Source organism: Pyrgilauda ruficollis, unplaced genomic scaffold, assembly GCF_017590135.1.
Source record: "Pyrgilauda ruficollis isolate IOZ18807 unplaced genomic scaffold, ASM1759013v1 scaffold139, whole genome shotgun sequence".
Classification (NCBI taxonomy): Eukaryota; Metazoa; Chordata; class Aves; order Passeriformes; family Passeridae; genus Pyrgilauda; species Pyrgilauda ruficollis.
The window spans coordinates 87,825-108,595 of record NW_024512432.1 but is presented as its reverse complement, the minus strand read 5'-3'; the positions used below and the strand labels follow the sequence as shown (position 1 = coordinate 108,595).

At 47.9% G+C, this 20,771-nt stretch overlaps 1 protein-coding gene across 1 annotated transcript in view; it reads left to right on the top strand.

The window, feature by feature from the left end:
* Positions 1–881: 881 nt before the first annotated feature.
* Positions 882–20,771, top strand: part of FRAS1 (Fraser extracellular matrix complex subunit 1) — a 103,337-nt gene continuing 83,447 nt past the window's right edge. The window contains exons 1-2 of the mRNA XM_041459628.1: positions 882–1,020; positions 3,351–3,382. Of these exons, the coding sequence (XP_041315562.1) occupies positions 951–1,020; positions 3,351–3,382 (102 nt within the window). The 5' untranslated portion in view covers positions 882–950. The remainder of the gene's footprint in view (positions 1,021–3,350; positions 3,383–20,771) is intronic.

The window sequence follows — 20,771 nt, the reverse complement described above, 5'->3', positions numbered from 1 at the left end:
CCTGTGCAAGCCACTGCTGTGTGGGAACTGGGATGCTGCTATGAAGCAGGAACGCTGAAATTGGTAGGAAAAAAAAAACCCCATTTCATTCACAGGCTAGTAAAAATAAACTCCCTTTCCGAGTTCGTTTTAATTTGGGGCTGGGAATGGCTGTAACTTCAAATTTGGGCTGTTTTTCTTTATCCTGTGACTTTCAGGAGCCAAACTTTCATTTGGAAACGTTGGCTCCGAGATGTGTTGAGTGTGCAGTGCTGGAGTGGTGACACGGGAAGCTTTTCTTGAATGGACTTAGTACTGTGTGTGTGTGTGGAAGTGCTTAAAGCAAGAAAACACTGTAAGGGCAGCAGTTGAACTTGAGTTTCTGATGGGTTTTTCTTTTAGTTTGAGTGCTTGAGATCTCGTCTTTAACTCTTACTTGGATTTGCTCTAGGAAGAAAGAGCAAAGCAGCAGCCGTGCCACGAAGAAATGGACATGGAAATAGACCAGGCTTTGATACTTGCTGTCACAATCCTACAACCCGACACCCAAAACACAACAAATCAGAGGCTTCCAACCCCGGCGAGAGGGTGACCTCTCCCTTCCAGCCACCGGCATGGATCAAATCAGTGGGGTCACATCCAACACAAACACGTTTGCTTTCCCTAATCCCCGCACGGCTGCGGGATTACCGGGGGCTGCTCCATCCCCAGGGGAGGAGAAACCACAATCCTCTGCCCGCCCGGGCGCAAGGGGAACAGGAGAGGGAGGAGGAGGAGGAGAGGCTCGGGTGCCGGGAGGAAGGAGGGCGCAGCGCTGCCCGGGGCGGGGCGGGGGGCGGGCGGGCTGCGGCGCGGAGCTGCCCCTTTGTCTGCGGGCCAAGTTTGGCGGCGGGGCGGGGGCCGAGGCGCTGCCCCGGCACCTGCCGCGGGCCCGGCGGGCACTCGCCGCTCGCTGCTCGCCGCCAGGGGCCATGAGCACCGCCGGGGCCGCCGTGCTGCTGCTGCTGCTGCTCCGCGCCGCGCTGGCCGATGCCGCCTCAGGTGAGTCGCCGCGCCGGGCGCGTCCCCGTCCCGCGGGTTGGGGGGGGATCCCTGAGGAGAAAACCTGCTCCAGGTCGCCTTTTCCCCTGGGATACGGGACGGCTCTGCCTCCCTTGCCTCCCTGATCGCGCTGCCGGCGCGGGCGGGGGTCCGCCTCCGCCCCCCGCCATTTTGGCGGCTTCCCCACAGGCGAGTGAGGGGCAGCGGGGCGAAGCCGTGCCCGGCTGCCGGGCACGGGGGAACGCCAGTCCCGCTCCGGGCATCGCCGGGCTGCCCCTCACGCCGGGACCGTGCCCAGGTGAGGGGTGCTGCCCCGGCACGGCGTGTGGGGCCGTGCCCAAGCGAGGGGTGCTGCCCCGGCACGGCGTGAGGGGCTGGAGCGGGGCGAGCCCGCGGCGTGAGGGGCCGGGGCGGGCGGCGGCAGCCGCAGCCCTCACGCAGCTCGCTGTGGGGAGAGCTCGGGAATGCGGCGCTGGGAAGTGCCGGGGAAGCGTGAGGGGAGCCGGCTGCAGCCGTGCCCCGCTCCTTGCCTCAGGAGGAGGCGGCTGGAGCCAAGTTGGGAGCGCTCGGAGGGACGCAGCGCGTTTTGTGCCGGAGTGTGGGTTGGATGCGTCCGTGCTCCTAGGTTGTATTCCACCTCGTCCTCTGGCTGTGGGATGTTGGTTTCTGGAGCGGCTGTGGTTCTCCCCGAATCCTGCTGCCGCCGTGATTGCCGTGTTTAGCTCCCAGTGAATAGCAGCGGTCAGAAGGAGCGATGTGCGTGCGAGCTGAGGCGCTGCGAGGTGTGGGTTTGGGATGTGAACTCCTTGGGCAGCGCTCCGACAGACTTGGCTTTTACCAAAAACACTCTCAAACCGGAATACTACACTCCCAACAGCCCACATCCAGGATGCCCCCCACAAAAATACCACAGTATTAAGTCTGGGGGTTTCTTTTTTGGGCGCTTCAGTATGTGCAAGTCATAATTTGCAGGATGCTTTTCAGGTGTGCTTTGCAACAGGTGGTGATCACACCTGGGGCTTCGAGTTTCGTGGAAAATCAGGGAGCTGTTGCATAGAACCTTAATTAACGCGTGTGCAGTGTGTTTGGCTCGCCCCATAATTGGGGACAAAAGTAAAATTTATTTGTAAAGGAGGATTTTCCAAGTCTTGCGGAGTTAGGCTGTATCTTAGTCTGCCGTGGTGACTTGTAAAGGAGGGAGCTGTGTCTTTGCCCTCGGTGGGGAAAAAGGATCAGACTTGGTGAGCTTCCTTTCTGGTCCTACATGGTCCCTATTCCCTGCTCTGGCCCCGGAGGGGATGAGCACGCTGGTATTTTAAGGAGCTATAGCTGTCAGTGAGCTAAAAAGAAAACTCAGCCAGCCCTGGAGGGGTAAAACAGATGGGTTGTGCTGGTCTTAACTACCTCATAATGAGTTTTTTGGGTTTTTTTTTCCCCCCATGCCTTCCAGTAATGTTTGACCTTGCGTTTTGCGCTGAATTTTGAGGTGGAGCTGGATGATGAACCTTGACATTATTTTCTCTCTATGCCAAAAAAACAGCTATTTGCTGAATTTGAGAGAAGTGTGGCTGGGCTCCTGTGGCTCTTCTTCTTGGCAAGGGAAAATAATTCCCGGTGGTGCCTCCACAGCCACTTGCAGCCGAGCTGAGGATGAGCTCAAAGGAGGAGCTTTTGATTCCAAGAAGTGTAGCTCCCAGGTTTTCTGTACAGATTGGTCTAATCTGCATTTCTCGGGGAACTCCAGTCTTTGACAGGGAAATTCTGACTTTGCTGGGTGGTCCCTCGAGGCAGCCTTTCCTCGGTCTCTTTCCCTTTCATCCTGGAGCTCCTTGGGTTGTTTTGGATCGCGCATTCTCCTCATTTTGGGAGACCGATCGCGCGCAGTTGCTCCGCTTCCCAGAAAATCGACGGAAGAGCTGTCATTCAGCTCATTCCTGGTTTTACTTCCTAACCTTTTATTTGATCATTGGGGTGGAACATGCCAAGTGTGCTCGGATGTGTGACTCCTCTGCCCCTGGCTGGGAGAAGCTTTCCCTCAGCCAGCAGGCCCAGGACAGCTGGAGCAGGAGGAGCCCTGTGAGCCTGTCCTGTTGTCCATGCAGGAGTGATTTAGGAGCGAGGATTCACACTGTTATTTTGGCAGGCCCCCCCCTTTTTGTTGCTGCCTTTTTGAGCCCGCCAGGGATCCTGTCCCTTTACCCAGAGGCTGCCCAGCTGCCCCAAAACTGCATTTTTTTGGTGGCTGCCCAGCTCAGAGCAGGTTCGCTGGAGGGATGTGCTGCTGCTCTTACTCGTTTCTAACCTGATTTATTTTTGTTCTGGTCCCTCAGGTGCCTGTGTCTACCACGGCTTCTTATTTGAGGTAGGTGAGCTCGAACACGTTCTGGGGAAGGGTTGGAGAGGGTGCTGTTGAACTTCTCTCCAGCTCCTGCTTTTTGCCACCCCTGTGCCTGGGGTGCAGGCCACAGATCTGGCAGCTTCCAGTCTGCTGGAGAACACGCACCTCTCTCCTTGGAGAGGTTGGGAATTCTCCTTTAGACCCCACCAGTCTAACTGGGTGATGAGATGTGAGGGATTCCCGGGGTGTTGGAAGCCGCGGATGTGCAGTGCCAGGCAGGATGGAGGTGGTGCTGTGTAAAGCATCGGTGCAGTGCGTTTCTTTCCCTGAATTAATGAGCTGTTAATGACAGCAGCTTAACGCTTTCCCCCCTCAGCTGGTCGCGGTGAGTCTGGTGTACCCGGACTGATCCTGACAAACCCAGCGCATTTTCTTTTCTGGTGCCTCTAGGAACGTAATCCGTGAGTGACTGGCTGCGAGAATCACAGTTTTTAAGTATTCGTGAACAGGGTTTTGCTCGGTGACGCTCGTCGGCCTTGCTCTGGTACTCGGGGCTAAAAGGAGGTAGCCTGAGCTACTTTGTGTCTCTGGAATTCTTCTAAATGTGTTTGCTCCTCTTCTTGATGCGCTGTGGAGGGTCCTGGCAGCCCGCGATAGAAACCTGTAGCGACTTTTTATTGTGTTTTGAGCCGTGGTTGGAAACACTGTTTCCTTTCAGTGCCTGGTTAGGATTTTTGTCCGTGTTTGGTGCGGAGGAGGGCAGGGTGATTAGAGGGATGGAGTACCCATTCCATGAGAGGCTGAGAGAGTTGGGATTCTCCAGCCTGGAGAGGAGAAGCCTTGGGGTGAAGGGAACATAAAAGAGAGATGGAGAGAGGCTGTTTCAAAGGGATGAGGTGACAGGACAAAGGGGAATGAATGGATTCAAACCAACAGAGAGGGTAGGTTCAGACTGGATATTAGAAAGGAATTCTTGGCTGTGGGGGGGTGAGGCCTTGGCACAGGCTGCCCAGAGAGGTTGTGGTTTCCTCTGGATGCCTGGAAGTGTCCAAGGCCAGGAGCTTGGAGCAGCCTGGTGTGGAATTGGATGAGCTTTAGGCCATTGTATGATTGCATGTGGAAGTGGCTGTAGGTGAGCTGCTCCTGGGCTATTGTGGGAATGCTGTTTGCCTCACAAGTCTCTGAAGTCACCTGGAAAACCCTTGGTGCATAAATCAAACCTCTAAGTGCAGCGATGCAGGCACTGCAGGCTTGCTGGAATTGTTAATGCTGCACAAGTCCTGCTTGGCTGACCTAGCTCCTCGTGCACCCAGGCTCAGCTCGTGTTTGTGGCTTTGCTCTGAGGGAAAGCACCTCCCTGAGCGTGATTCCCAGCTGAGCTGCTTGGTGTTCCTCCCCTGGGCTTCTCCTGTCAGCGAGTTTTCAGCTCCCTTTACTTAGAAAGAGGAAAATCCACTTGATTTTTTCTTAGCTGCAGGCCACGAGGAGACGCGCTGATGTCACTCTGGGTGTGTGGGAGGCGTGGAGCAAATCCAAAAAAGCTGGAGTCTTTCTGCCAGCAGGTTTGTGCCAAGATGAGGACAAAAGGGGAGGGGAAGGATGGGGCTGTGCCTTGAGGTGGTGTGAACGGTGAGAGTGGCTTGAAAAGTGACTTTGTGAGTGGTGGAGGCTGCAGCAGGCAGGGGCGAGTCCAGCTGAGCAACATCCACTTCCATTTTGTCCTCTGGACAGAAGGAGACTGGAAAGGTAACAAATAAAAAATGCTGGGGGTCTTTTCCTCCTCCAAGTTTCAAATCTCCAATTCCAGAGAGCTTCTACTCTGGATAGATTCAGTGACTTTTAAAATAAATGTTAGCAAGTGCAAAGCACTTCTGGTTAGGGAATATGTCAAATTAGCAGTGGAAAATGGGCTTCATTTTCATTTCATTAGAAGGGTAAGAAGTTACTACTGAAAAATGAGATCAGAATTGAATATTTCAGTTGAAAGGTTTGCTTGTTAACTCTTACAATGGTGAAGATATTTTCATTTTTAAATGATGTGATTTAAATGCCACTGCTTAGCCTGGGGCTACATCCTCTGGATGTACATGAATGTTTTGCAGTTAAGATTTGTCAATACAGAAATGCTGTGCCTCTCGTGCAGCAAATCTCATCTGCTTGTGGGTTTCAGAAAGCTGGGATCAACTGAGGATCAAAAATAAAAGTGATTTTTGAATCAAGCGTGTGCTGCATGTGTGTTCCTTCTTTGTATTCCCTGAAAACAGCAGTGAAATACAGAGGGATGGGGATAGGTAAAAGAGGTACCAGGTAAAAGAACCTTAGATGTAAGATCTTTCTCCTGAGGATGAAGTGAATTTTTGTCCCTTCATCAGCAAATGAAGGGGACAGAGGAAGACGTTTTTAATACAAAATAACTTTTCTTTTTTCTCTTAGTGGTTCTAAACGTCACCTTCTTGCCCAAGCAAATGCACCCTCATGCAGAAGCAGCATCTCTCAATTCCCCATGAGCTGGGCAGAGGTTCAGACCCACAGCCACCTTCCCTCCTCTCCACCCCCTCCGTGCATAGGGACATGTCTGTGTTGATTCACAGCGCCCTCACTGCTCAGAAGTTGTTCTTTCTCCTTCTTTTTCCTCTTTTTGCATCTTGTATTCCAGCAGTCCAGAGCCCAGCAGTGAGGTTGTGCCCCTCTTCAGTTGTCTGTGCACTTTTAAGAACAGCCTTTGGAATCCATGGGGAGCTCTTCCTAAACAGTCAGGTACAGGCAGGGCTTTTTTTGGCAACAAGGGATTTTAAAAAGGCTCCTCTTTGCTTTAGATAGGAGAAATTAATAAATCTGGATAAATTAATCAACTACAGGAGAATTCTGGGAGTTGTGGGGCTTTTGAGCTTTCATCTGACACTCTGGGCTGTTCTCCTTGGAGCTGTGAGTGTCTGCTGGCCGTGATGTTCTTCTCCAGAGGCCTTTCTTCTCCATCCTGCTGCTGCAAGGCTCATGCCTCACTCTTCTCTGTGCTGGGGGAGGTCACCTGGCATTTGGAGTTCAGGGTCTGTGCAAGAGCTGCCCTGTTCCACATTTTCCATCCCAGTGAGCTTCCCAGGTGGGAGCTGTTGGTCCACGAGCACGGAGTGAAGTAGGTGATAAACATTTAATAGCACAGTTGTGGGAGCTGTGTGCCAGAGCCTTGGCAGGAGATAGCAGCTTTCCCATGGATTCATTCACCAGGACAGGAATTCAGCAATTACCCAGCATTTAGACATTTTCCAAGGCATTGTGCCTTCCATCTTTCAGGATGCATTTGAGGAGCTCCATTTATCACACCTTATAATTCATCTTTTGCTTCTTCTTCCTAAATCCCCACCATGCAAAATGCCTTTTTCCTTTGCTAGGATCTCTTCCTCATTCCTGCCCTCTCCTCAACCCTTTCAAAACCTTGGTCAGGATTCTCATTTGCATTTTCTCTTTAGAGGAGGGGTTGCCATGTCTAGCTAATTGATAAGAGAAATTTTAGAACCTTGCTGTACATTTTCAGTGACCTCCAAAGAGCTTAGGGATTTTGCAAGATGGCTGAGGCAAGTGGATCCCCACTTTGTTGGCAAATTGAACATCTGGGGTGAAGAAGTTAAGAGGAACTTTCAGCCTTTTGAAATAGATTGTTGGTGTTTTAATCCATCATAAACCTCAGGCAAAACTGGACTGCTGTGTCTGGACGTGTGGAATTTCTCATCTCTAGGGTGGTTCCATTGTGTTCCTTTTTCCCTTTCTTTTTTCCCCTTGAACAATCCCCATCAAAAATGCCGTGATAGTTAACTAAGTTCCTTCAGTGTTGTCCAGGATAAATCATTCCCTGTGCTTTTTCAGCAGACATTACCTCTCCGGTTGTTGCTGTTTCAACCACTGAATTCACCCAAGGTGCTCCTTGGCACTTTCAGGAAGACAAAAACTCCCAAATCTGAAGCCCTTCCCAGCTGGGTGCGTTGATTTGATGTTCAGCCCCGGGGAGGGGCTGTCAGCAGCCCCTTGGTGCTCTGAAGTTGGTGATGCCAGGATGCCAATATTTCTGCCAGGGATATTGAATGGCTTCCAGGGGGAATGCAGGCAGCAGGCTTGCCTGGGAAAGCTTCTGTAATTCTCCTGGTGCTGTGGTTTATTGCTGAGCCACAGATTAAGGAGGCCTGTTAGGATAAAACACTCGATTTTGTAATCATTGTATCTACTCCAGAGTCGTTCTGTAATGAATCCTCTCGCTAACCCCAGGAGCTCAGCAGCCAAAGGATCTTTATGTTACCAGCTGCAGCTAAAGGAGAGTCCCAGGATCAGCCAGGGGAAAACAATCCTCTCCCTCCTCCCTCAAAAGATAAATCCTGAACATGACTTCTTCCCAGATTAATTTGAATAATTTTAAGCCAGATGTTTTGTTATTCAAAAAAATTAGTTTCCTAACCTGCTTTGCATGTGATTTATGGAGATCAAAACGAAACTTCTTGCTGGCTGAAAACTGGGAAATTTTAGTTTAAGTCTAATAAAGTTTTGGGGACATCAACAGCAGCTGAAAGATTGCGAAGATAAGAAACTTGGAACCCTTTGGTTATCAAACTAGAAATCTTGTTTCTAACAGAATGGCTCCTTGAAAATCAGAAACTTTTCCTTTCCTGGGAATTCACCTGTTGCCCTGCCTGAATAGATTTGGCCATGTGGGATTAATTCCTTTTGGGGGCTCAGCCAGCTCGAGACTGATATGCCATACATCAGGTGTTGTGGTTCATGGCTATTTATATTTTCAGAGGAAACACAGGGCTGGTTGTTTAATTGTGAAAAGCTTCTGCTGCTGGAGACACAGTTGTCATTACTGACATGCCAAGAGACAGTTCTGAGTTAGTGGATGCTGTAAATCCTTTTATGCGTCGAGCCTGGAAAAGTGGTTTCAGGGGAAAACATGAGCAAACTTGTTAGCAATTTCTTTCCCACATTTTTTTGCAGTTTTATGGATTCTTCTATATGTGTATAAAGCCTGATTTTCTAGAGTGCCTAAGGAATTCTCTGTGTTGCAGAGTAGAAATAACTTGCTGTGCTTTTGTTCCAGTGGGTTAATTTTTTATTGTTATTTAAAAAAAAAAATCAGGATTCTAAAAGTGTTCCATTTTGAAAGCGTGGGTTTGGTTTTAAATTGGGGGCACTTAAAAATTGCATCTGCTCCTTTTTGTCTTGATTTCTCTGTGAAACTGTGAAACCATCGTGGTTATGGAAAGGGAACCCTAAAAGTGCCTCAGTCTGCTGTTAAATGGAAATATTCCAAACCAAAAAGGAATTACGTGCTTCCACTGAGTGACATAAAGGGTAATTCTTAGACCTCTTCTCCATGGTTTATTTAAAACAAAAATTCCCTCAATGAAACAACAAACTTAATGAAAACCTGTTTAAATTTTAATGAAATCCTTAGGAGAAAGCAAAGTGGAATACGTTACTTCCAAGGACGTTGGGAGACTTCATGTTAGGTAAAATGGAACAATTGAGATACAGCTGATTAAAAATTGAGGAGATTTTGCCCAGAATTTCAGCTTTAAGCCTTATTACCTAAGAGAAGTCTGCCATGACTGCAGGGCAGTGTTTTGCAATATTTTTTTTTTTCAATCCCATGTTGTAATTTTACTTCCTGGGTGGTTTTTGGAGGCTTGAATGCATTGCAGGGAGAGACCCTATGGCTGTATGGTGTGTGATTAACAGGTGTATCTGTGATGGCACAGGCTAGCTGGGACCCATCACATGGTAAAAGCAGAATGGATTTTAAAGCCATTTACCTCTGTAATGCTGGGAGTTCCTTTTCTGCCTGGTCCCTTAATACTTTGATTTTTTTTTCTGAGCAGACTTAATTCTACAGTGGTCCTGCTGTTTCTTTTGGAAGGTGATGTGACTTTAACCACCCTGCTGTGCACCTCAGAGTTTCTCTAGCCACAGGATCCTTGGCAGGGGGTTTCACAAGGATTTGCTGGCTTTAGAAGAGTGGTAAGGCTTCACTCTTTGGAGAGGAGCGTGCTGGAGTTAGCACAGATCCTTCCCTCTCCTCTGACCTCGTTTTGTGGGGGAAGATCTAAGCTCACAAGATGTAAGACTTGTCAGTTCTCCTTCTTGCTTCGGGCAGAGAAATATCTGTGGGATCAGAGGCAAGCCTCTTGAAATCCCTAGGAAAAGGCATCATCCGTGATACTTTGCAGCCTAGGAGGGAGCTGTGCAGTTCAGCTGCTTTTCCTGCTGGGATCAGCATCCCAGTTATCCCCCTGGATGGCATTTCTGTCTGGCCAGAGCTGGCTGTGGGCTCCTGGTGTGTCTGGGCTGCCAGAAGCTCTGATTTGTGACATGAAGCCCTCTCATCACCAATTTTTTAATCATTATGGTGATGCTGATTTCCCTCATTAAAACAGGAAGTATTAGTAGCAAAAAATAAACTGGGAATGGTGCTCTCTAAGCAAAATATTTTTGCTGGGCTTTCACTGCTTATCAGGAAGCAGTGCTTGATGCTTTTGAGCCTGTGGCTTGGTGAAGAAAGTGCAGGATTGGAATCTGGCACAGGGAACCAGCAGTTTGTTCACATGTGATCGTTTTCCCCCTTTTAGTCTAGCATGGGAACAGGCATTTTGTTCTGCAGGTCTACCTGATCTGATCTTCAAGGTCAAATCTTCTCCTCAGCATCCTGTTTATACAGATGCCTTCATTAGCCTCTACAAATAGCTGCTAAATCCACATGCTCAGGCCGAGGAGATGATAATTCCTCATCTGGCAGCCTCAGTAAGTACCCTCCTTGTTAAAATCAGCTGTAAGGCTACGTAAAAGGTGCTGTGAGGTCTCTACACTCAATATTTTTAGTGCATTCTGTATGGTGCCAGCGTGTTTCTAACCTTACTGAAGTCATTTCTGTAATTCACTGGGTTTTTAGTGTATTTATAGATGCTATTTTATCAAGCACTGCTGTAGAAATGATGAGAGCATCTGGTGAAATCCATCACATCTCGTGCAACAACCTCTGAAAGAATAATCTTGGTAATCGAGCCTTTCCCCCTTTAGATGCTTCCACTAATGTTTTAAAGGCTTTAGATATTTAATGTCACTGGGGTGCCCTAAGTGTCACTTTGTGTGCTGGAAGCCACACCAGCCAGCGATGGCACCTGAAAGAGCAGAGCCACCTTTCAGCTCCTCAGCTGGGACCACGTGGAAGCAGCAAAGCTGTGATTTGTTGGGATTCCTCTTGGGAAAACCTCCCTGAGGTGGTGTTGGCAGCAGCACTGTGTGGGGTGACAGCAGGGTTGTGTGAGGAGTGTTGGGCAGGCCAGAGAAATGAGAAATATTCCCCTGTGCTGGCAGGGAGAGCTATTCCTGGTCTTCATCTTCCAGTCTTTGGGAAGCGGTGCCCGAGTTCTTTAGGTGGGGATTGCAGCCCTGCCAGCTTGCAGCCTTGCAGAGGAGCTGGGGGGGGAGGCTCATGGAAACATGATCAGCACATTTCTATTTGGAGAGCCTGCATTCCTGGCCTCCCAGTCCTGAGCTGCTCTAAGTGCTGGAGCTGCTTTGGTGTCGGTGGAGCTGGGCATTTTCCCAGCTGAGCACTTGACCCTGGTGCTGGCAGTCAGCCTTCCAGGCACTGAGCTCATTTCATGAAGCAGGGCTGCAGGCTGGCAACAGCCTTGCCAGTTGGTGTTTTCCAGAGAGAGCATGGATTTGCCTGCTCACTTCCCTTCAAGGGATTTGCAGCAGGCCCAGCTGCTGCCCTGTCTCTTTTTTTCGTGCCTTGTCTTGGCCCTACGTGTGAAGATTTGAGCCAAGCTCCCACCTACACACGTAAAGAAACGATTTGGCATTGGATCTGGAAGTTCAGAGAGGAAGCTGGCTTTGGGGGATGAGTTAAAGGTGGGGTGGAGATTCCCTTCACGTGGCTGCCTTTAGACACCCTAATGCTCAGCAGCCCTGGATGGGAATGCATTTCCCTCTGTGATTCTTGTGCTTCTGAACCCCTTCTGTGAGGGGCAGCGTGCTCTGGCATCCAGAGGCTGCAATCCAGGCTGGAATACCAGAGGTGTTGAGGGCAAAGCCTTTGCTGCACCCATTCTGTTGTCCTGAGTGTGGCTGCAGTGTCCAGGTGACATTCTCATGACTGAACTGGGCAGCAGGGGCTGTGGTTTGTGCTCTGTGCGTGTTCCTGCAGTAGTTCCAGCAGGGTTGCTCTAGCTCCAGTCAAACAGGATTATCCTTGGGGTGCTGGAAATCCATCCCTGCTTTGCCCTTGGCTTCCCTGGGAACAGCTCCCAGCTGTGCTTTGTGTTTGTGTCTCTGCTTCCTGGCAAGGCACTTGCTGTGGCTGCTGAGAAGTCAAATGAGGTCCTTGAGTGGGGCTTGTTTTTTCTCTTTGGACTGGGAAGGTGATGATCCCTACGTGTCTGAAGGAGCTGGAAAATGGTGTTTTAGGATTCCAAACAAAACTGCATTTCTCTCTCGCCTCCCCTCATTTCCCCTTTCTCCTAATCACCACTTTACACAGACTTCCAGAGGATTTTCTGATGAGCTTTTGGCCTCCTCGTGTTCCAAATGTTGCTTTATTGACCATGTTGTCCATGTGGGGACCTTGAAATAAGAGCAGGAATCTTTTGGTATCCTTTACAGAGAGTAAATTTTCAACTTTACCAGTGACAAAGGTTCTTTCTATAGGGAAGTTCCTTCTCCTAGTGTTTTCCCTGGCATTTTAATGTGAGCATGTATATGAATAAATAAAAGTTCCTGCAGGCATCTTACTTTTTTTTTTATTTTTGCATTTAGCTGAACTGAGCAGTGGTTGGTTGTATTTCTGAGCCCTCAGGTTTGCTGGAGGTTTGTTTTCTGCCACCTGTTTTGCAGTTTGTTTTGTGCACACCACATCTGAAGAGTGGCTTTTGGTAAAGGCAGTATTTTGGGTAATTCCTTGGAACAGCATTAAAAGAAAATAAACCTGCAGAAAAGTCCTGCAGAATTTATCAAGCAGAAGAGGCTGTGCATCAAGGGGTTTGTTTGTTTGTTTTCAAAATAGGTTTCTTTGAATGTTTTTGATTCAGGATTTAGGCCACCTCTGATAAACCTCTCACCTTTGCTGGGATTGTAGATGAAGGTATTTGGGAGAGAAAAAACCCCTTCTGGTGTGTCTTGGATCTGTACCCATGGACATGTCCCAGCCCCAAGGAAAGGAAATCTCATTTGTTTAAGGGAACCCTCTGTGCAGAGGGTTCAGAAGCTCAGGGCTTGCTCCTCGTTGTCTGTCTCAACCAGATTTGTGCACAAAACAAACACAAAGCTGGATTTGCTTTGGGAAGCAGTGATTTATGGAGTCACTAAAACATGTTTGCACATGAGTCCTTTGGGCATGCATAACAGCTTAGCTGGGGAACCTACCACAAAAGCATTCATTCCTTCTTATCTTGCCCCAGAGGCCAGGGCCAGTGCTCTTGTTGTTTCTGGTCCCAAAGAACTGGCTACAGGCAGGGGTGAATTAGGTGGGGGTCTCCAGGCTTTCTGAAAGGGCAAAAAGAGCTACACTTGAGAATTATTTACAAAAAAACACCCCACATTATGATATATTACATCTGAGTACAGGACACAAACATCCTGGCTTTTTCTGGAAGTAGTGTGGCCAGCAGGACCTGGGCAGGGACTGTCCCTGTGTGCTGGCCACTGGCAAGGAGATCCCCCCTTGCACCCTTGGGGACAATTTTGGCTCCAAGGAAGACACAGAGGGGCTGGGACATGTCCAGGGAGGGGAATGGGTCTGGAGCACAGGTCTGGTGAGGAGCAGCTGAGGGGGGCTCAGCTTGGAAAAAACAAGGATCCTTCTTGGTCCCTACAACTCCCTGACAGGGGGTCAGAGTGACAGGACAAGAGTCAAATGGCCTCAGGTTGTACCAGGGGGTGTTTCCATGGAATTTTAGGGGAAATTTCTTCAGTGAAACAGTCATGGAAACAACCTGCCCAGTGCAGTGGTGGAGTCCCCATCCTGGAGGGGTTTAAAAGCCCTGTGGATGTGGCAGCTGGGGACATGGGTTGGTGGTGGCCTTGGCGTTGCTGGGTTGATGGTTGGGCTCCATGGTCTTGAAGGTCTTTTCCACCCTAAGGGATTCCATGGTTCTGTGATTCAGTGAAACCTTTTGGGGGCTCCTGGTGTGTTAAGACTCGAGTGTTAAGGCGTGATAAAATTCCTCTGTGAGTATTAGGGGCTTACAGTTCAGGGGGAGCAGCATTACATGAGCTGGGTATTTGGCACTGCTGCCACAGCTGGAGGAACATTAATCTGATTTTTCACTGTTGATTTGTGCTGAGATGTGGGGGGGATGCACAAGGATGGAGGGGATCATGATTCCTCATTACAAAGGACTTGAGCTCTGTCTGCACCAGTTCCCAAAGGGAAAGTTAAGGGGTAATTTGTAGAATGCTACAGAGGGAACAGAAATTATTATAAATAAACCTCTTCTACCCATAAGAGAATGGAGGAGCCAGGAGATGAAAGCTAGATAAATTCACCTTAGGAACTAGGTAGACTTTTACTGGGGAGATTGGAAATCATTGGAACTGTTTCCTGACGTGTGCTATGAATTATTTTGTATCACTAGAAATCTTTAAATCATGGCTGGCTTTTTTTCCCCCTGAAAGTTACTCTTTGGTTAAACTGCAGCTTTTGGCCCAGAGTCAAGAATTAATTAATTTATTAGCAGAATCAAGCAGCAGAGGCCCCCCTGCATTGCAAACCAGGCAGTTTTGGGGTGGGATCTGTGGAAGTGCAGTGGCACAGGCACATCCTTGTGGGGAAGGTGTGGTGTTCATCTCTCCTGCCTTTTCACATCACACCTAAGGGGAAGCTGAGGGAATTCTGTCTTGCTCCACTGACACTCCTTGTGTGTGAGTGGAAGGTAAAGCCCACTCCTGCCCCAGGATTAAAAGCCATGTCTTCCTTGCTTAAAAGCTGTAACTCTTGCTGAATGAGAGCAATACACACAGAAATGGCCAAATCACGGTGTGCTGCTTTATTCCTTGCTCTGGGAAAAGGGAAAGGAAGGAGGCAAAGGCATCCTTCCCACCTGCTGGTAACATCCACCAGCTGGGCTGAGTGGCCAAATGGATGCCTGGGAGTTATGATGGCATAAAACTGATGGGAGACCAGAATTATGGAGGCCATAAGCTTGTTCCACATTAGAAACCCAGCCTGCAGGAACAAGCTGTGCAGCGCCCTGGTTCCTGGGAGGATTAATTACAGATGGTGGCTGTGGTAGCTAAATCAAGTGCCTCTAATGTTGTGTAAACTTCATTAAACAAATGCAGAAGCAGGGCTGTAATCTATGCGAAATGGGATAGGATGACGAGGGTAGAAAAGGAGAATACTCTGTGGGAAGTGGAAAAAAAAGAATCCTCAGTGTCTAAATCCACTGAAGCAATTTCTTCTACCTCTTGTGTTTTAATGGTAGAATTTTAAACCACAAGCTTTTAAACTCATTATCTGGTAAAGCCTCGGTAGCTCGAATTAATAACAACTTTCTGCTAATGCCTTGCTGAATTCCTCTTAGTCAGCAAATCCTGGTTTGTCTGATATGCTCAATCCTTCCTGATATTCTGCCACCACGTGCATTTGGCCATTCCTTTTCCACTTGTGGGAATGGCAGAGGAGGAAGCACCGAAGATCAGCTTCGTTGTGGCCGCTGTGGTTGCTGGACTGGTGTGCTGCAGGGTTTATAGGAGCCCTGCGTTCTCATTTTGGCTGCAGGTTTGTTTTAATCTGAAAGTTAAGAGCTTCTGCATGTTGATATAATATCCTAAGCAATGTTATCTGATTTAAAGTCCAAGAAATGCAAGTTCATCCGGCTGTCACCTGTAATGGGTGTAGTTTCATTCTGCTCTGAACTGCAGGCACTCGTGTGCTGCTGGCATTTCCCCTGCCTCCCTCAGAGGAGGCACAGCCTGGATCAGGGAAAAGTGACTAAATCTCTGCTGACTTAGCAAGTGAAATCTGCTCAGCAGAGAGTCCCACGGATGGCAGCGCTGGGGCTGGGAATCGGGGCATGGAGGAGGGCTGCTCTGGGGGAAGAGTTCGTGACAGGGTGGGATTAATTCGTCTGCAACTTGTGATTTCACCCCCTAGCAGCTCAGGTATTGACGTGGTGAGGGACTGAAAGGCCAGTTAAATGAACTGAGCTTTTCCAGACAGGGAGAATTAACTGGGGAGGAAAAGCCAAGGGTCTGCTTTAAAGCGCTTTTGGTGGCCAGTGACAAAGTTTTTGTGCTTGTTTCGTTCAGCTGTTTGTTTGAAGTTGGGTAGTTGGGGTTGTGTTAGACATTTGTCACTACAGACACTGTCAGTGTGACCCTGGCTGAACAATCAAGTGGAGAGTAGCTTGTCCTTAAAGGAACTACAGGAGATCTAATACCCAAGGGAGTGCTTTTTTAAACTATTGCTTTCTCTCAAAATATTATTTTTAAAATTATTTCCCCTGCTGTCTCTCCGTCCTCTCCCAAATCCCTGTCTATGGACAGGTGATTTAAGGTGATTTGTGTAGCTCTTTCAAGATCAGGAGCCTAAAGTGAGGCTGTGGATTTAGGGATCCTGCCTGTGGTTTGATTCTTTCCTCTGCTCTTTTAGCTGTGTGGTGGCTCCACGGGACTTGTGAAGGGTCAGCTGAACACAGGACTTTTGGAGTGGAGCACTGAACACTTTGATGCATAAATTTAGGCTCAGGAGCTTGACTTAGCTCAGCTGGTTTGGAAAATGCTGACTTTTGAAAATGTCATCTTTCTCATGCAGTTTGGGAAGGCTTAAAAAAACCCCAGTCTTGCCCAGTGTCTCTTTTTGATGTAGGAAGCAAGCGAAAAAGTTGTACCATTTAAATAAAGGTAAATTTCAGGCAGCGAACACATTTCAGTCAGTTTTGGTTTTGAAATGCATTTTTAAGTCTTCTTTAAGGGATCCAGGACTAGAAGCCTGGCCCTGCACTGCCCTGCAGGTGAGTGCTCAGAGGAATTGCTTTTGGTTCCCCACGGTTTAGATGCAGCTGAAGAGAAATATTTTGGCCTTTGGGCTTCATCAGATAACAAGGCACAGGCTCTGTGATCAGCACACATGTTCTTAGGGGAAGTGCTGGAATTTTCATATTTGTCATAAAATGCTGCAAAATGCCTTTTTCTTTTCCTTTCCAAGCTAAAGGGAATCCTCATTCCTCCTCTAAAGCTGCTCCTTGCAGCAGGAAAAGCAACACAAGGAGCAGATGCTGCCTGTTCTTCCCTGCCTTGCTCCCTTGTCCTCAGGAGCAGCTCAGGAAGTGCACGTGTGTTTTGTGCTCAGGGTGATTGATGCTGAGGAGTTTTACTGAGCTGATGAGTGCAGCATCGATGGGATCTCTGTCAGCTTGTTTTTCAGGAAGGAGGGATGTGGCTTTCCTCAAACTGGGAGTTGGGCAAGCAGCCAATCGGGTACCAAAAATAATAAAATCGTGCAAGTCCAGGCCCAGCCGAATTGCAAACGACTTGGAATGGGCCTGCCTAGAAAATCCTGGAGCCACGATGATGGAAAGGTCTTAATTGCATTTTTTTAAAAGAAGCATGTCCAATTCTGACAGTCCAGAAATCCACATGGGCAGGGGGGAGGAAAGACTGATAGATCCATATGTGCAAACATTTAGTCACTGCATTCCTTTTCTGAATGCTTTATACCTAAAACGAGGGGAAATTGGAATTAAAAATTAGTTTACAGCTGGGTAACACCTGTACATTTCTATTTACCAAGGCATTTATTTTGTGTGTGGGACCTGTGTCAAGCCTGGGAAATACTTTTCTGTAGATGCCTTGAACATTCCTGAAGCAATCTTGGGTTTATGATCATCTATTTAACCCCCTTTCCTTCCTGCTGTTTGGATTTATCTGTATCACTGTGAGTTGTGCTTGCTCAGGAAAGGTATTTTCTGAGAAGAGCATTTTCATGTATTGAGGATAATTAGTTTATTTGTTTCTCCTTGAGGCGTCTGTTAAATACGTTTCCTTTTTTAAAAAAAAAAAATATTTTTTGAGTCTTTTTAGCCCTGTTGTGGTGCATTTTCATGTATTGAGGATAATTAGTTTATTTGTTTCTCCTTGAGGCGTCTGTTAAATATGTTTCCTTTTTTTAAAAAAAAACTTATTATTTTTTGAGTCTTTTTAGTCCTGTTGTGGTGCACTGATAGGAAGTGTGAAAAAAAACCCTATAAATCATGGATCCTTTGGGAGGATTTCCAAAAAATTTCATGTCAGGACAACAGTTGGGTGCTTTGGAGCCGGGTCTTTTTTTGTCTCCCTTTAAAAAGACTAAAGTAGGTTTTCTGGCCTTCTGGGTAAACCTCGTCCTAATTTGCATCCCTCTTACCTGCCTCGGTCTACGTGAAGCTCCAAAATGCCTTTAATTAGGGAAAACATGGAAATGAAAAGCAATTAAAAACCAGTTGTTTCTAACGAGGTTTTGACACCGGTGCTGAGGGTGAGCTTTCCAAGAAGGGGGAATTGACTGGCAGGGTTTGCTGGATCTGGTTAGCCACTGGAACACATTCTGCTGCTTTGGGCAACACTGAAATTACTCTTGGCTCTGCCTTCTTTATTATTTTTTCCCAGCTCTGCCTGCAGGGAGGCAAAAAGCCATAGGTGCTTGCACGTGGATGTCCCAGGAATTGCTGCTTGGCTGGGAATAAAAGGCTTACTGCAGAGCTGGGCTGTCCCCTGGCAGCATGAGCGGTGTCCTTTCTGCAGATTTTGGTAGAGAGATGCTCTTGCAGCTTCTCCTTTCTCTCCCTAGCGCTCTGGGATGGAATTCCAGGTGCCCCTTTGGCACTGACAGGGCTGGGAATGAGCATCCCGGCTCTCGCAGCTGTGCCTGGCTGCTCTTAATTGCAGGTTCCTACAAGTACATGGCTGTTGGATACGGTGTAAAGGAATTAAATCCTAATGGCCCGAGCAGATGATACAAAAGGCCTGTGACAACTGGATGGATGATAATGGTTCCCTCAGTCACTGGAGATGTAAACAGGCACTTCACACACCATTCTCCCTGCTCTAACTCCTCTCCTAACAGAGGGATCGGCTGCCTTGAGTTTAAGCAGGTAGGAAGTGGCAAGGAGTGAAAGAGGGGAGAGGAAGCCTGTGCTTGCTCGTGTGTCTGTAAAATGCTGAACACACAAAGATGGAGTAATTGAGACAAGCCAAATGTTTATACAAGGGCATTTCTAGCGCGCCCGTCCTTAGCAGGACCGGAGTTCAACTTGCCTGGGGGAGAGGGTGAAATGAGACCAGAGACTTGTTTTATTTTGTTTATCTGCAGGAGAATCAAAGCAGGGCAAGGGACAGCTTTGATGCGGGGTCAGACGTGGGTTTTGTTAAGTGCAGGGTTTGGTTTTGATTCATTAGCCCCATGCAGAGGGAGGAGACCTTCCCTGGACGAACACCAGCAGGAATAATTGCTTTGCTGGGAGAAGAAGAAAATCTAGCGGTGGAGGAAGGGTGGGTTTCTGCTGACTTGGTTGCACTGCAGTGTTTGAGCAGCGAGGAACCATGGCTTTATTTCTGGTTTGCCCAGTGGCAGGTACTGAAATGGCCTTCAGAAGGGGACCTGTCTGCCTTTAGCAGGTCCCTTTTAAAGAATTTATTGTGGAGAACCTCCTTTTACTCCTTTTACGGTCTTGCTCTCAAGTTTTTCCTGAAGGTGGTTTTGCTCACTGTTATAAATTCCCTCCGAACTAACAGCTCTTGGATGAGGGTGGCACCCTGCTTGTGCCTAGAACAGCCAGGGTTCTCAAGTTGGCAGCAAATGTTCCTGGCTCCTACAGACAGAGATTTTGGAGAGGTCAAGCAAGTTGTGTTATATTACACTAGCAAATTATTGGTGCTGAATACTTGACTTTCAAAAATTGCTAACAAAGGGCATATCGCAGCCAAAACTTGCACAGGTTCTGGCTGCTCCTGGCTGTCTGATCAAAGTGCTTTGGAGGGATCAAAGATCACTCCACCCTCTTAAGATTTCATGGGGGTTTGGCTCTTGGGCTGGGGACACTTCTATCCCGATGGGATTTAGACCTGTGACCGTAGAGCTGACACTGCCAGCTCGTTTTGTGAAGGTCACCAAGCAGGAGTGGCCATCATTCATTAACAGCTTTGTGAAACAGAAGTGGAAAGCTCTGCTTTCCTGCCAGTTTCCTGAGAGGTTCCCTGCTCCATCCTTCCTTGGAATTTGTGCAATTTGCTGTTACACTGGAGCAGTGGACAAAGTATGAGTATTGTGTGTGACAGGCTGCTCCTCCTGGGACTTCCATCTTGCATAAATCACTTCTCTTATGCCTCTCTATAAAATTTAAATGACATCTGGAAGGAAGGGACTTGCCAGCCCCATCCAGCTGAAATATTCAGGTTTTTTTACATTACATTGGCATTGCTCAAATCAAGATCTCAGCCTTTGGGATGGGACTTGTGACCACCTAAAAATTAGGGCACAGCGTCCACAGGAGACATTTTGGAGAGAAAATGTGATATTTTTTTTTTACCCTAAGGGTGTGTGAGCTTTTGTTTTTCTTCTAGCGTCACACTGGCTGCTGTGTCCCTTCATTGAAAGCAATAATTACTTGCAGTCCTTGGGTTTTGGGTCAGCAAAATGGGCAGGCTTGGTTCTGCTTTACATTCTGGTCCGTGAAGAAATTGTCCATTGTCTAAAGTGATTTTCCTTCAGACTGTTAGGTCTTGGAAGCAAATGTTTTCTTGAGACAAGGTGGTTCACTGGAATGCTTCACCCTGTTTTTCCTCAGAGGTATTTCAAAGCAGCAGTAAAATGTCATCTCCTCTCAGAGTCTCTTTACGTTCTGGGAAGGTTTAAAAACTTAAATATTGGAAGATAAGCAGGCTTTGCAGTCTGAACATTGTAAAGAGATTTGAATGAGGAGATGGTAACGCAATGGCAAAATTTGGTGAATGCCACAATGGCACAGTGGTGAAGCTGGTGAAGTTTTGGGAAGTTACAGCAATTAACAGAGCCAGCCCCCAAAACAAGCAGGGAAAGGTAAATGATGTGAAATGGGCTGAATGATAAGAATGTAATGAATGATGTCTGTAAGAAACGGGAAAAAATCAGGGAGAAGAAAGGCAAAATGACAAAAAGGAAAGAAGGACATTCTAGGAAGATGTGGACAATGCTCCCCTCCCCTGTAGTGAAAGCATGTTGAAATAACTCCTGCTGTCATGGATTTTCTGAAGGTACTTTGTGTTTTCCCAAACCAGCCCTTTGCCAGGCATGGGGATTTCAGTTCTCTGCCCTGAGTGCACGTAGCAGGGCTGCTGGGGGTCATGGCAGGAGGCTGGATTAACATTCCCAGCAGGCTCTGGGGGTTGGATAGTCTCTGTGATCTTTCCTTAT